The sequence below is a fragment of the Lycorma delicatula genome, chromosome 8 (genome assembly GCF_047948215.1).
Source record: "Lycorma delicatula isolate Av1 chromosome 8, ASM4794821v1, whole genome shotgun sequence".
Lineage (NCBI taxonomy): Eukaryota > Metazoa > Arthropoda > Insecta > Hemiptera > Fulgoridae > Lycorma > Lycorma delicatula.
The window spans coordinates 24,272,968-24,290,485 of record NC_134462.1 but is presented as its reverse complement, the minus strand read 5'-3'; the positions used below and the strand labels follow the sequence as shown (position 1 = coordinate 24,290,485).

Genomic DNA, 17,518 nt, shown 5'->3' with positions numbered 1-17,518 from the left:
TCCTACTCCTTCTTTTATGTTCTATTGTTAATCTTTTAAGTTCAACATAATGTATTACATGTTTTCTGTTACCCATTTTACAAATTCCAATCTTTGTTTTTTACAGCTGTACATCCTAAACATTACCTATTACCTAATTAACTAAACCTGGATGTCGTAATACATGGTCCACTAACTTAATTTGTCTCTTTCAATGTACCAGAAATTTCTCTCATCTCTTACTTATATTTAGCCTTCATTTCAGAATTAACCACCTAATGTTCAAAGTCCTGCTGTAACTACATTTCAAAGGCCTCCATTCTTTTTTTCTGTTTTTGTTGTTGTTCATGACTCTGCCATAAAAAGCACTAAACTCCACACAAATACTTTTAACAACATGTATTGTTTAGTTCTGTATTCGATCTAGCAAACTTCTTTTTTTTTGTGAATGCTCACCTTGCTTGTATTAATCTACCTTTTTTATCTTATTTTATGTATTCTTTATAAATAATTTTATTTCCTAAATAACAGATTTCTGCAATTTCTTTTATGTTACGTTTGCCTTATGCTTAATTCCTTAATATTTTCTTTTTGGTCTCATTCCAAAGCTTTGTTCTACTCTTATCTATTTTCAAACTGAATTTCTGCCCTAGACATACATTCATATCATTGAGAATTTTTTCTAAAAATGTTATAACATTTTAATTTATTAACATTTTACTTTTCTCCTCGATAGCTACTCTGCTCTCAAATTTGTTGTGTTAAGTTGAAAAACCAATGAGAATAGACTACAAGAATGAAAATTGTTTAATTTGTATACTTTCCTTTAAAATGTTTGTTAATTTTATTCTCTTCTACATCAAATGTCTTTTTCAGATATAAAAATGCAATATAGGGATGTTTATTTTTCTGAAATCTCCTAAAATTAATCTGAAGATCAGATGGCTTCTCTTTTTGTATTTGTGTTCTACTGAAATGGAAAAGATTTCATCTATTATACGTTTTACCACACATTTTATTAGGCATGAAACACTCCATAATATCACTGTAGATCATCATTTTAACTCACATTTCCTTGAGTTTTTAGAAAATTAATAGAAAAAGTAAACCTTAGGTCACCTTTCTGAGAAATTTTTCATTGATGGAATAGTAAAAAATCGGTTGCCAATAAAGTTTTGTTTCTTGAGAAATATGTTTTACAAAAAAAAAGAAGATTCTTGCAAATAATCTTTTTTACTGATGATTATTATTTTGATAAATCAAGTTTATTAATAGTTTACTCAGTTTTATAGATAAACTGAGTTATCTTTTTCCATATCTTACTTTTATTAAAAAATTATCCAGAATTTTTGTTTACTTTTTAAATTTTTGTAATGTAGTAAGTTGTAATTGTAATCACTTATATTTCTTGTTCACAGCTCAGGATTTTTTGCTGCAGCAAGTTTTATGTCTTTTCAGCAATGTCGTTTTAATTTTGGAAGTCAGCCGTTCAAATACCCACCACAGGATGTAAAATTTGAATGTTTTAATGATCATGGTTCTTTAACCGATAAAGAAAGACTAGTTTTACCGAGGTAATGCTCTTCACAAATTTATTTTTTATGATTAAAGAATGTAAGATGTTGCAATACGAAACACTTGATACTCTATATAATAATAAGTAATGTCTTTTCATTTTTTTTTTATCATAACACACTGTGTGTTTCATAATGCTAATTTGTTTTCTGGATGTTATGTCATGAAATGGATATAGCACAGGTGCATGTTATGGAGCCTACTTTTGAGTGGTAGACTGCTGTCAGGTGGTTAGTTTTATAGGTGAACAGGGATTTCTAGTGATTGAAGTTCAGAGTAGGTAAGAACCAGGGATGTTATTACAGATATATGGTATTCATGTAAAGACTATTGGAGGTGGGAAACCTTTTTTTTATATAGGAAGAAGCTATTGTTGAGTCTTATGGAAGGTGGGGATTACAAACTTCTTACACCATTTAAGATTTTTCTTTCGACTGGGTAGTTAGCCACGGTCAAAGTAATATTGTTATTTTTATTTTATTTCAATATCTAATACTTTATATTATTTTAATATTTTTTTTGTAAAAAAAAAACATTAATAAACTTTAAATAATCACAAGAAATACAGAAACTGTAAGGAAAAAATGAGTACATTGAAAAAAATTTTTTAATTGCCAGGGGAGATAATCACAGTTTAACAATAGCATTGAAAAATTTTTCTGAGTGGTAGCACAACACTCAAGCCATTTTTACCTGAGCTCAAAAAACAGCAGTATAAAATATTGTATACATTTAACTCACTCATCAATGTGTCATTTGACTTAATCAGTTCCTTGATAGAGCTCATTCAATATTACGTGTTTTGTCATTAGCGCTCAATGTGTTAAGGGATATATATAGTTTTTAAGTTTATAAAGCAGTGTAGATTAAGCATAAGTAGATTAATTTAAGCTTTGAAAAAGGAATTTTCAACATTTTATGTTATATAGTTAAGCACATACTGTTTGTTTTTATCATTAATTTTATTTACTTTGGTCTGATTTCTGATAACAATCTTAATAAAATAAATGAAGTGCTAGTTAGTAAGTACTAATTTCTAGTAAATGATTGTAATTGACTTATTCAAAGTTCCTTTATTTTAATATTTAAATATTAATATTTGTAAATTATTGAATCCAATAAAAATAATTTTGAAAAACAGTAAAAATTTACACAATTTTTCTATTTTATTATAATTACTTTTGGAATTCTGTTATGATACAGAAAAACAGGCATATTATAATAGACGAGAATGAAGTAAAGTTTATGTTTTCAATTTATGATAAAATTTGATTAATATCTTGTAAAATGTGTTGTGTAATGCAAGTTATATTTTGCTATTTTATAGGCATCTTTTACTTCAAGAGTTACGTCAGATGAGTGTTAAAGAAGACTCTTGCACTATTTGTTTTGATAATACATCAAAAATAATACTTAGGCCTTGTGGACACAAGTAAGTTATTTATTTGTGTGTTAATTATTTAAATGTTTTTTTATTAATTTATGATACTGGACAATTGCTTCCACATGTATTGAGAGCTTCACCTCCTCCAAATTAGCGCATGTGCACATATGTAAACATAGTACTACTTCACTTATGTTGTAGTACTGCATCCCTTACCCATCAAGTATAGTTGTCAGAAAATGTCACTATAATGAATCACCATTTTATGTTGTTATAATTCATCATCTTTGCACAATAAATTTTACCAACTTCTTCCAAACATAATATTTTTGATAAAATTTTGTAAGAATACTTTGCATTGTAAGAAAACGTGTTTTTTAAAATGTCTTTCACATTTGTCATTAGATTACTGCAAATATTGAACAAATATTTAACATAATCTTACCCAAACCACCATAAAATATAAATCAAGATCAATTACTTCCTTCAGTTAAGAGGAGCTAAAGATCTCTGCTACACACCCATCGTAATGCATATGGCACTAGACCATTGCATTTGATCAATTGATTTTTTTAAATTTGGTTTGTCTGTGAACTTGCTTTTTTACACCCACTGTTTTTCTGACCACCAATTAACAGATTGCTTTCAGTTTTTTTTTTTTTTTTTACAGTTTGTCAGAAGTTCACTCTCTGATTCTATTTGGCTCTCAGCCTTCTTTTTAGAAGTATGTTGAAATGATACTAGTGCTTCTTTCTTAGATTCATTCAAATTCCTCTCAAAGACTAAATTCTTCATTAACTTATTTATCTGTTGTTCAAGAAGTATTCCTTGTTTGATTTTCCCTCACTTTTCCTGAAAAACCTTTATTTTGGTTTCCAGAAGGAATAATATTTCTTCTTTGAGGTATAAAAGTTAATTTACCACAAAATTGTTAGGATAACTGTAAGGAATTTTTATATAAATTACTAATAATACAAAAAAAAAAAAAAACAATCTGTATGAAGCACAACATAACCAATACATGTCTGTATCAGAAAAAGTAGGAATAAAACAAAAGACCAAACTTGCCATGGTATTTGCATGAAGCTAGAACAGAACTGATTTTCTGATCTGTATTATTCCACAGTAAAAATAGTGACTGAAATGACTATATCAGTAATGATGTTATTAATAAACGGTATTATTAATTAAACGATAAATCCATTTTCCTATAAGGAGTGAGTTACTAAACAGTTAGTACTGATATCATTTCATAGAATGTAATACCATATTAGTCATATCACTCTTCCAAACTATTGTGTTTAGTATTAATAGAGAAAATTAATTGTTTTAAATATGTTCATTTGTTAAGATTGACAATTACCAAAAAAGTGAAGCCCTGTGCACATATTTTGGATTTAATGTCAAAAAATACATAAGGATAATCCAAAATTATCTGTAACAAAACTCTTTTCGTTCACCTCCTCAGAGATGGTTACCTCTTCATTCATCATTGCGCACGTTATCGTGTCCTTCATTAAAGTCACACTTTTCTCTGTACCATAGAATCACTGATTTAATTTTCTCCTTAAACTTTGCAAATCTAATTGTAAATTTTAACTGGTATAATGTTCCTTGCATTCAAGAAAGGTGGATCACAGATTAAATTTCACGTATAGCAGGTTTCTCAGTTTTCTTGAACATTATAAACAAATGAAGTATGTAGAGACTAGTCAACTGAATAAAAATGGATCACTGCAGCAGTGTTTAGAAACAGCTTACTTTATACATATACGAGGTGTGTTTTTTTAAGTAAGGGCCGTTTTCAATTTGCTGCCATTAGATGCAGTGGAATTTGATGGCACTAATGTAGCATGCTTATTTATATCAACAATCATCTGTTTGCAACAATAGTTTAATGTTATTTGTATTAGTTACTATTTATAGCCAGGCCAAAATGAGTGCTACAGTAAATAATGCTGCAAATTGTGAAGTGTGATCAGTAATTCGTTATATATTGGCGAAAAACAAAACTGCTGCTGATATTCATAGAGAAATTGTCTATGTTTATGAACGCAGTATTTTGTGCGAAGGTAAAGTTCGCCATTGGTGTTTGTTTTGTAGAGGAAGAACGAATTTTCACGACGAAGAATGTAGTGGTTGCCTAACTTATCACAGATGAATTGACTGAAAATGTTGAAAACAGAAGGCTTTTTGTTTCTCAATTATCGGTTGAATTTACTTTTGTTTTCCGATCAGTATGACTATTATCTATTATTTTCTGAAAAACTGGGTTACAGTTGTGTTCCAGATGAATACCAAAAATGTTGATAGAAACACACAAAGCAAAAAACATCTTGCTGCAGCTCAAACATTTTTGAGTTGTTACTGGTGATGAAATGTGGATATCATTCAAATGTTGAGACAAAGCAGCAGTCAATGCAATGACAGCATTCATTGAAGCCCAAAAGGCTTAAGCAAGAAAGTTCAATGGAAAAGCTTATGACTATGGTTTTCTGAGATGCTGAAGGGATATTGCTGATTGAATTTCTTGAACATGAAAGAACTGTTAATGCCAATACATACTGTGAAGTGCTTACAAAACTTAGATGTTCAATTCAAAACAAAAGGCGCAGGAAGCTAACTTACTGGAATTTTGTTTCTCCACAATAATACATGGAAAGCATGCCTCTTACTTAAAAGCACGCCTCATAAAATTTATTCTGTTGTATTTATTTTGAAAGTGAACTAATTGAATTGTTTTTTTTTTCAGAGGGTTCTGTGAAAGATGTTCATTATTATTAACTGAATGTCCAATTTGTCGGGCAGCGATCTTAAAAATGGAGCAAGAAGAGACTACTTGACAAACCGATGATTGTGATAGTATGTCGTGATATAATAATGATGATTTACAGTGAATGTACTATTTGATGAATGGTGTGCCATTTTAATTCGGTGATAAATACTTTAATGTTTCGGTTGATTTTCAGCGAGTCATTCTTCTTATAATGTCGGCTGTGAAAAAAAGGCATTGATTTGCATTTGTGGTAAATGTATACATATACCTATATATAATGATTACTTAATTAATTGTTTAATATTTATTAATTTCTTAGTTTATTTTATTAAATATGTTATTCAAAATAATTTAAAAAGAAAATAGCACAAATTTTTCTTTATCATATCAGCTTTTAAAAGGTAGATGAATTTAGATGTACATATATTTTAAAAAAATTATTTTTCTTATTTATCTTTATACATATATTTAAATTTTATTAAATAAACCACCTAGAACAGAATATTATTTTAATTTCAGTAAGTAATATATATATATATATATATATATATATATGTTTATATGCATACATAGAAGAAAAATAAATTTTTTGTTTGTGTGATTTTAAGTACTCTTTACTATATTCATGTTAGATACAATATGTATTTGATGTATCTGATTTATTTATTTTGAGGAGGATATATGTAACTTGTACTTAAAAAGATTGTTATTTTAATTAAAGTAAAAATAGTGAGATTAGGGCAGGAACGTTTGCTTTATTACTGTTGCATTTAGATTTACTTGTTGTTTCAAAAGTGAAAATAATTTTTATGAAGTTACACAATGATAAGATTGTGTGTTTTAATTGTGACGTTATTATTTGTTGAAATCAAAGTATAAATGATTGAAAAGTTGTATATATGATCCAAATAGCCTTACCCATGTGTTATGAATATCAGATCTTGCATGATTTTTGGAGCACTTTTCAACTAACTACTTTTATAGATTTTCAGTTAATTATTAGTTTATTTAAAAATTTAATTAAATTTTTATTTGTACTTATTTATTTGTCATGTGGGAAATATGAATTTTCTGCAGAGATTGGTTTGTTTTTATTACTAATAATTTTTTGTGGTCTCTGAGCTCAATAATGTTGAATAAATAACTTAATACATAATTGCTATCCATTCAGAGAATCCTTAGATATATTTAAGTAGTTAAACTTCATGAAACACTTAAATTTAAAAAAAAAAAAAGGTTTTAAAAAATAAATATATATTTTTATTAATCTTCACCTTGTTAGGTGTGAATGATAAAAGTAAATAAAATTACTTTTTAATTCTTTTATGCAAAAATGTAAAATTAAAGCAAAAATTTTTATGATTTTTTCTAAATAAAGTGTTGTGATACAATCGAACAATACACAAGTTTATATTCTTTGTTTCATTAAACTCCATCTAAATTAATTACACATTTAAAAAAAAAACGTATCTTGTTTCCTGCAGTCTTTTTATTTTTTCTTAAGAAATGATGCTTTTTATTTCCTCTGTTGATATTTTTACACTTGATATGTTTTCAAAAAAACTTATTTTATGAAAATATTTTTGCATGTTATAAAATATTACATTTGAAACAATTTATATGCATTTGAAGTTATACATAATATTAGTCGGATAATATGTATAATGAATATTTTAAAAAATTTTATTGATGAAGGGTTGAGATTATTTCTTAACTATTACGCAGAAGTTCTTAGTTTAATTTATTAGTCTAAAGAATAATAATAAGGAGTGATAAAGTTGTTTTTAGTGGTAGAACTATAAATTGTGTTTTTTAAGCAGTAATCTTGTATTAATTGAATTATTACATTTATAAATTTTTGTTAATTTAATGTAGTTTATGATTTTTGTATTTTTATTTAACCCGTTCTGTCACAGGTGAAACTTTTGAACCTAGGTCACATGTAGGTAAAAATAACCTACATGTTCATTTTTAAATTTCTTTTCTAGTAAAGTTTAGATATTCATTTAAAACTGTTAGAAAAGGTCTTTATCATTGTGTATTGCACATAAATAAATAAAAATAGAGTAATATGAAATATATATTTTGCACAATATCTGGTACAGATATTTTATACTCTAACACCCTTCAAAAGAGCTCAAAATAAAATATATTACATATTCAAATTACATTTAATAAAATTAGGACTACTTATAACTACATATCAGATTTCAAAATAGATTTCAATGAATAAAAAAAGAGCTTTCTAATTACATGTAGAACAGTATTCACAACTAAATAACACAACAGTCTTCAATAAAATAAAACCACTTTATAAAGCATTTTCTGATTATTTTTGTAATACAGATTATGAAGTTTTAAAACTAAATCTTTATCACAATTGATGCATCATTTTCTGGAACATTCCATACACACGGGCTGTTAGTTTTCCTGTGTTTTGTATATGAACATATAGAACAGTTCTTTCTTTTCTCCAGTTTATCACTGGCAATTGTAGATGAAGTACCAGCAATTTCTATCTCTTCTGTTCCTCTTGCTGTACACTCAAGAGTGATTGATATTTTAATCAGGCTCCTAAGTTCATTAGAGATTTTTAGGTTTTGGAGCCGCTCAAAGAGGAACAAAAACGTCATTTGTATGGCTAGTTTTTTTATGAAAATATTTCTTGTTTGCACATCATTGTCTACAAAACACTGATGTACTAATGAAAGAGTTAACCGTAGTTATGGCTATCATGCACTCAGTACCCACAATGGCCAGGAAATGTCTTTTATTTGTGGGGAGTACACACTGCAATGGAAATCCAAAGTATCCATCCATCCCCCTTTTGTTCTGTTGTAGAAGGCTATAATCTCTGGTTTGCCTGTTTCTTCATCAATTCCACTGCTACTGTGCGTACTTGATACAAGAAGGACAACCATATGAAAAACCATAAAGCTTGTCATTCAAAGGCTGCTGCCGACAAGTAACCAGAAATTTGAAATTTGGGGGATATATCCCTTTTGTTTGTGGTTTTTTTTTTTTTTGAGGATGCTAACTTAGGTGAGTCCTTGCTTTCTCAGCTTTTCAACAGCTTGAGTGGAGCTGAAATAATTGTCGGCAGTTATGTTTCTATTTGTACCGTGGATTGGCTTTGAAGCTTGAAGTAAGGCCTGAGTAGGGAACGTTCTCTTCAGGAGACAGTTTTGCTGTCTGAGCCTCTCCCCTTATAAATGTAGGAGTTGTATAAGTCAGACGTTTTTGCCTCCATTAGATTTACTAGTTTGATACCGTACTTTGCCGGTTTATTTGGCATATAGACAGTAAACGGACTTTTTCCTCTAAATTGCTAAAGAATTTTGTTGACTGTACAATGTTTGCTAGGAATGTACATTTTTTGACAGTTGCCTATCAGAATGGAAAATAGTATTAGATATGGGGGAGCTAAATTTGTAGACTTTCAAGTTGTTCGTGTTTAAGGATTATCAAACCATAAGGCCTCTTTTATAGCTGTGAAACTGTTAACACAATAGCTGCTCTAAAAATAGGATGCCCAGTTACATCTTTACTGAAAAGTGATCTGCTTTTTTAACGTTTGAACTTGGTGATGGACAAAAGCACCAGTATGCCCATAAAAGCGTTCAGTTTTGATTGGGATAAGTCCTTGCGGTAGCTCAAAGCTTTTTCTCCCAAACGTGCTCTAACGAATGTGAAATGGAGGTTTATATACTTAAAAATTTCTTCCCATAATATTTGGAGAAAAAAATTGGTCCCAAACTTTTAGTTCTGTAGGCGAATCTCCCAGAGCTTCTTTAGCATAATGAATAAGTCCTGGCAGCATGCGAAGATTTATGATGTTCTAAGTGGGTGGCCTACCCCTCCTGGATGGTTCTTCAGCACACCACTCCTTTCCGTTTACTCCAACATAAAAACAAGGTGCATCAGAGCATGGATTCATCTTGGGAAGGTTCTTACTGCATTATGTTCCTGAGCTGCAGCCTCCTCTTTATTATCCTTGTAGTCCTCACTTGAATCTTCATTTTCTAATTTGGACAGAGGAGATGAATAATTTGGATCTTCTTTGCTGTCATCAGAAATTAGTGGACCAGGAATAGGTGTTTCTGGTTGACTCTTGGCCAGGTAAAATAAAAAAAAAAAAACAAAACAATGTTTTATTTATTTTTGTGCAAGAAAAAGTGAGGGAAAATAAAAAAATGGTATTTGAAAATAATTGTAACTAAAAAATTATACTTACACAATCATCAACTTCAGTCTCATACACTTCATCTTCTATATATGCCACTAAAAGCTTTCTCACTGTCTCTGCAAATCCAGGATCATCCATATGGTAAATATTCTTCCTTATATCTTTAGAAGTATCCATCTAATATTAGAAAAGAAAACATAAAAGATTTAGAGAAACGACTAATATACATGTTAATAATGAAGTGATAGGTATATAAACAATCTCTCGATATAAATATTATTGTAACAGAGTCAACAAAAAAGGGTTAGTCAAAGAATGGTAAAAGCTACCCACTACTTATACGACTCTGGGGCACATGTAGGTTAAAATTACCTTCCATCCCCTGGGCTTTGTAACATGTGGGTAATTTTTACCAGGTGTGTTTACAAAGAAGGGTTACCTGGCTTTCAAAGAAACTTGACGGTAAGTAAACACTTCGGCACTATGGCCAGGAATAACTGACACGAATTTACACGGGGTCTTTTTGTCTGCCCAACCATCAGGTTCACCAACACAAATTTCCCTATGTGTAATTTTTACCTACCTGTGATAGTACGGGTTAATGATGAGAAAATTTGTGTTATTTATTTTTTTTAATATTATTTTTAATTTACAAACATCTCAGTTTTTTAAATTTATATAATTTTCTAAATATTTATCTTCTTAAAAAAAAAAAAATACTTGAAACAGTAGCATAATTAAACATTATCATTATTCATTACCATTGGTTTTTGTTTCATACTATTTCTCACTCAACATATTCACGTGTGTTCATGGAGTCTCACTCAAGTGTGACTTCTTAATAGTATTATTTGAAAATGCAATGAATTTTACTTTTAATGTTAATATTCTCATTTCATCAATTTATAGTTAGATTTTAAGAGCTTTTTTTATAGTATTACCTTAAGTAATTCCATTTTTTGTTATAGGTGCTCTTTGTTTAAAACAGACTTACTTATTTTGTTTGTTACAGTAATATTATGGTCACTATACCATCAAAACATATACTTAAAATTGTTTTATTGTTTTTAGATTTTATTATTAAAAAAATTACCTAAGTATACAATTAACATATATCTTTTTAGTGATGTTGACAATAAATATAAACAGTTCTTTTATTCAAGGCAGCTCTAATGAATGTATAACCCTCTTCTTTTAATTTAGCAAAACTGGATGCCATTTTTATTTTATATATAATATTTACGGAAAATTATGTTAAAAGGTTTTTTCACTGTTAGTTTACAAGTTAATTATTTATTTTACTATTATTCTTTATTGTAAATTAATATATTTTTTTTTTTTGGGTCTTATTTTTTCTTTATTGTTATGTAATAGTAAATCTATGATAACAGTACAAATGATAGATGTTAACTGACAGCTAGCTGGTAAAATGTGGTGTATAAAAAATACTTGAATAAAGTTGATATTATAATAATAATAATAATAATTGATACGTTTATGTATCTCATGAGAGAAATTTAATGCTAAACATGTTTTTTTGGATTGAAAAATCTTTTAATTTTAATAATAAGGATGTGAAGGAGAATAGTTTATAGAATAAATGTACAGTAGAATATTAAATAATGTTTTTAAAATCTAGCTACAGGTGAAGTACAGTTCTCCGTAAATATTAGCATAATTATATTTATTAATATTAAACATAGTAAATTGTATTTGTGTGTGTGTGTGTGTGTGTATGCACAGACGTGCACATACACATATGTGCATGTATGAGCGCATTTGTTTATACATGTGTGTAAATTAAATTAATGAAAGTTTGAAATTGAAGATGATTAATTGTTCTCAACTCATGTTTAAAAAAAAATTTGTTACATACATCCAAAATCAATATCAATAAAAGTATTATATAATGCTTGGGCCATTCAGTAATTAAAGATACGACCATTGTTATTATTATTTAATGTGTTGTATAGTAATTTCATAATGAAACTAAAAATAATCAGTAGTTTTAAATCTCTGTTTAAAATTATGTACTTGGCCTACCTTTTTACTAAACCTACAGTAGCAAACATTGCACTGTTTTGACATTAAAGACAATACTGAATGTAAATTTTTCACTCGCTATTTTCTTTGGAAACATTTACCCTGGTAGAGCTTCTTTGAATGAATCAAACCGGTCAGATTCATGGTGAAAAACCAGCTCCTTAAGCCAGGTGTGGAAATGCTTATCAGCCAGTCTTTTTTTAGTATTTTTGGTGTCAGTTGGTTGGTGATTGGGGAAGCATCACTGATTTTTGTGATGCAGTATCAACAGCTTAGGGACCCATCTTATCACTCTATAATTGTAATTTTTAATAATAGAGTGATCTTGTTTTTGACAATAGAATTTTTAACTTATGAATTGTGCATTAAATTTTTTCAACAATTACTTGCTGCTTATTGTGTATATCATTCCATAAATATCCTGTTGTGAACTTGTAGCTGAGCAATTTTATATAGAGTGCAGACATTTTCTTAAAAAAAAAACCTAATGTTGGTTAATTCCTGTGTACCCAGCTGACAATATATGTTTAACACTTTTCATATGAGTAATTGCAATGTGGTCAATTTATTTGCTAATACTCTACTAAAAACATAAATCTTTTCCTACTATCATATTTAACCAGAAGCCATTCAAGTAATATTAAAAGCAAACTCAAGTGTAAATAAGTAAATTCTCTTAGAAATTATATCCAGAATTTCCTAGCAATACTTTAATTTGTATTATTGCTAATTACATTAAAATTGAAGTTTATAAAATTTTACTAGTACTGTTTTCCGTATAAAATTACAGCTATGTTGGACATTAACGATTATTACTTCATTTGAAACTTTAATAACTTGCTGCCAGACAATAGCTGGGAATTTTTATTAATTGATTCTGAAATTTGTAAAAGGTATTAAAATTTTTTATAATTATTGTTTGTTTTCAATAGAAATTACAACTTTACAATGGTGTATGTTATTTAGCTTTAGTTTTTTACACACCATTGACCAAATAATTGGAATAAAATTTATTTTTATTTTATAACATAAGAATGTATTTTGATTTATATTTATTTTGAAAAAATTTCTAAGTTTTTAAAAGTATAAAAATGCCAGAGTTTTACAAAAAGAACAATTAAAAAAATATAAAAAAATTATAATAAAGTAATATAAAATGATTTTTTTTAATACCTTATATTCTAATATTGTTCTTGTGAGAAACAAAATTATCATTCCTAATATCAATAGTAAATTCCTTACTTGTTCATTAGCATTGTCGCAGTAAATCACATGTGATTATGCTGTCAAAATCAGAGTAAAATGCATCAAGTATTTATGACTCATGTAAAGTCAATTTCTGTGTTATATTAATTGGAAGAATAAAATTTAAATAATGATTTAATAAGTAATAAGTCTGTGAAGTAACAATTGTTGTGTAATAAAAATAAATGCTGCAGCAGGTATGTCAGTAAGGAAAATTTTCATTAGGTTTGTTGATGTAAAATGGCATAACAAGAGTTGCTGTACATAAAACGTTGAACAAGTATAAATTTATTGCTTCACACTCATGCATTTATTGTTGCTATTAAACAAAATGAGTAAGATATTTTGTTTTTGTTCTGTTTTTTTTTAATTATTATTATTTTATCATACACTTAATCACATCAACTATTTTAATAAAGCAAATTAATTGTATTTAATATGAGCCATTATCGAGCTGATAAATATATTTCCCTGTTTATTAAAAAAAAAGAGTTTATCAATAGAATTTGGTTTTACAATCACTTGTAAAATTAATAGGATTTCTATTAAATTAAATTTTTATAAATTGATCTAGTTCGTTTATTGCAAGGCGTTATTTAACATATCTACTTTCAGGTTGTTGTAACTTATAAAAAAAAGTCTTTTCTTATTGAAACATACATATTTGAAAAGAATGTCATTTTTAGATTTTAAAACATTTGTTACTCTTAATTGTCACTTGGCTGACTGTGGAAGAAGCAAAAGGACTAAATGAGGAAATTTCATTGACATTTATGCTGAATGCATGAACAGATTGATTCATAGTCTAACTGGTAAAATATTTTTATTGAATTTTTGTGTCTTGCACACCTGAAAAGTTGTCTTTTATGGAATTAAAACATGCTTTATTCATAGCTTTAGTATCAAGATAAGAAGTGATATAAAGAAATAAACAAATGCAAGTCTCTTCAACCGCAGTATGTGTCGAAAAGACTTGGCTACCACAACTACCACTGCAATGACAACAATAAATAAATAATGTTAACTTAAAAAGTAAAAATTTTCTTTATATTTTTTGTCAGTTTGTTTATGTCTTTAACTATTAATTGACCTTGTGTGTATCTTAAAGTACAGTTAATGATTGAATAATTAATTGCTTTTTGTTAGATCCATGTTATAATAAAACATCTAATTAGCTTTGGTATAATTTTAGCACCTAATTAATCATTTTTAATTATAACATCTCATTAGCCTCTTTTATTTTTAATTCACTCACAGTAGCTGAATTTTTTTAATTACTCTCATTCTCAAATACCTAAAATTGTGAAATATTAGGTATAAAATAATAAATTTTAAACAAATATAAATTATGAAATTGGTGTGGTGACATCAGGACTTCATGGTGGCCATGATAACTGAGCTGGTGATACTGGACTGCTGCAGCCAATCCAACGTCCTGGAAATTTTTCATTCAGAAACATGCAGACTGATAGAGCGAAATGTATAGGTGGTCCTTCCTGCTGCAATCATACTCGTTCCATGAGATCCTTCTCTTGAAGCTGTGGTATTAAACATGCCTCCAACATCTCTAAATAACTTTGTGAATTCACTGGCCTGTCAGAAAAATAAGGACCAAACAAATGATGAGCTGTCATTCCAGCCCATATGACATGCGGTGGATTTCTTTCCAATTCTTGTCGCATAATAAGGATTTTCTTTTGCCCATAATAACAGAATTTTGGCACACAAACTGCAATAGATTGTACATTCATCAGTAAAAAGCACCTTTCCATGGTGCACTGCAACAGAGAATTTTTCTAATAAAGCCCGACAGAAATGGAGTGCAATGTTTCATGTCTGCATCTGACAGTTCACTGATGAACATCAGACAAAATAGCGTAACTTTCAAGTCCTTTTTCATATGGTGTTGCATTGTCGTCTGTGGTATACTAAGTTTAGCTGACTGTTTACAAGTAGATTTCATTGGGGATCTGGGTAGATTTTAATGGAAACTGCAACAGCAGTATATGTTTCTAATCGTGTTAACTTTTGTCCACTCTGCGGTCTATCTTTAACATTGCCTAATTCAAATGCATATTTTTCCCAAGCCAACATTGTTTGACTTGTATGTTGTCGTTCATGAACCCATACACTTGTCACTAACTGTTCCTCAATGCTGTAACTGCTCATGTCAGCCATTTTAGCACAAGTGTAGTTTACTCAGAGTGTGTGATGTAAAAAACTGTTGCCAACTGTTCCCAACAAAAATACTGTTTGTTCTAAACACATATCCTAACTCATATTTTTTGTTAACTTTAGGGGTACGGTGACTTCCCAGCCATACTGTATATCATTTGAATTTGGCAAACCACTTTCATTTGTACTTTCACTTGAAACTTGTATTCGTTTATTGATATTAATTTTCTTTAGTTTCTATGAAAATTTATCTCTCAATTTTACATCTCTAGAAATACAAATAGATTTTTCTTAAGGAAAGTAAATTTGATAATCACAATCGGCATAACCAACAATATATCCTTTAGTAGATTTTACATCAGATTTCTTTCATTTATGTTGGGGTAACCATACAAAAGATTCTGTGCCAAAAATATTCAAATGGTGAATATAATTCTTATTTAAAAATAGTTCTATGGGTGATTTTCCTTTAATTTTTGTTGGTGCAGTACTATTTAATGTATATATTGCAGCAAGCACAGATTTACTCCATAAAACTTCAGTAGATGATTAGCTGATGAGGCCATGAACATGCCATCTCCCACATAATCCTATTTTCATGTTCAGGAGTTCCATTTTGTTGTGGATTGTAAGGAACTATAATTAATTGAATATTTTAGTCTAATAGTCTCAGCATACATTCTTACATCATTTTTATCAAATTCTCTTCCTCCATCAGTATGTAATTCTTTTATAATCAGTCCAGCTTGTGTTTTCACTGTTTTACTTATTCATTTCATCTGGAGGTCCTGGTTTTGAATCCTGGTCAGACATGGCATTTTTCAAATGCTACAAAAATTACATTTTATATTCTTACGCACAAACTTTTGAGTTTCTGCAGTAAATTTCATCAAGCAGAAAAAATGTTTAATACACATACATAATTACAGTATTCCAATACACACGTATAAATTCTTCTATTATACATACATAGGTGCACTGGAACTCATATGAGGTTTATAAAACCTGTGCACAAGCCTGGATGTAGAATTAAAAATAAAAATAGAAAACATAATGGTCTTAACCAAAAAAAAATATTATATAGCCAACCGTTCCAACAAAAATACTGTTTGTTCTAAACACATATCCTAACTCGTATTTTTCGTTAACTTTAGGGGTACGGTGACTTCCCAGCCATATTGTATATCCGAAGTTCATATAACTCAAATTTAACCAAAAATTAACCTTATAAAAATTATCATTTGTTACAAATATAAAAGAAATCTTTTCTTGTATCATTCTATTTATTTATTAATAGTCACCTTTGCAGTTTAGATTTAAGTATATTTTTATTTGTATTTAATAATTTCAAGTTGTTTGAAAAGCTATTAAACATTTTTGTAGCATTGTACAAGTCTTTTTTTGCCCACTACGAATCTAATAAATTGTAAAGCAATAGATTTGTTTCTTATTGTGCTACTAGACAAGTTATGCATTTGTTTCAAATTATTGTAGTTATACAATAAAACTCGTAAATTGTAAGTTTGATCATGATGTAGTACCATTTTGATGTCATTATCATTTTCCTTAAATATTGATATGAGTGCTAATGCATTGTAGTAAGCAGGTCCCCATGCTATTATATCATAACTTGCAACACTATTAAAAAGTCCAAAATATATAGTTAATAAAGCTTTAGTATTTAACAATTTATAAAGTATTGCAAAGATAAACAAAAGGCACCATATTTTTTTCGCTATATTGCTTACTTGTTCTGTACATTTTAAGGACATAGTTAACCCTAAATATTTGGTGCTAGTAACCTGTTTTATAGGTTTATTATAACTTCTGATGTCCTTTAAAATTATACATGTATCTAAATGATTTGCAAAAGAAATATACACTGTTTTGTCAATGTTCAGCATTAACTGGTTATTAGTTAACCACTTGGTCATAATAAACAATTCTCTTCACTGAAAAATCTGTATCGCTCATTGTTTTTTTGAACATAAAGCAATTGTTTGTCTGCATAAGAAACGACATCTTCACTTGACAAATCCAATAGATCATTAATAAATATTAAAAATAACAATGGTCCAAGTATCTTTAAGGCACTCTATTAATTTTTCAAAAGTGATTCGAATCACTTTTAAATTTATTAATTTTAACAACCTGA

General features: G+C 28.6%; 1 protein-coding gene across 2 annotated transcripts in view; it reads left to right on the top strand.

Moving 5' to 3' along the window:
• The window catches only part of LOC142328696 (RING finger and SPRY domain-containing protein 1-like), a 75,528-nt gene that overhangs the window by 32,489 nt on the left and 25,521 nt on the right, over positions 1–17,518 (top strand). Inside the window, exons 9-11 of one of the 2 annotated variants that reach the window (XR_012757332.1) lie at positions 1,398–1,553; positions 2,882–2,986; positions 5,691–5,964. Coding sequence is in view for 1 of the 2 variants with exons in the window: in XM_075372629.1 (XP_075228744.1) it covers positions 1,398–1,553; positions 2,882–2,986; positions 5,691–5,781 (352 nt within the window). In the remaining variant the exon portion in view is untranslated. Of the gene's footprint in view, positions 1–1,397; positions 1,554–2,881; positions 2,987–5,690; positions 6,200–17,518 lie in introns of those variants that run through there. The other variant, XM_075372629.1, reaches the window with a different exon arrangement.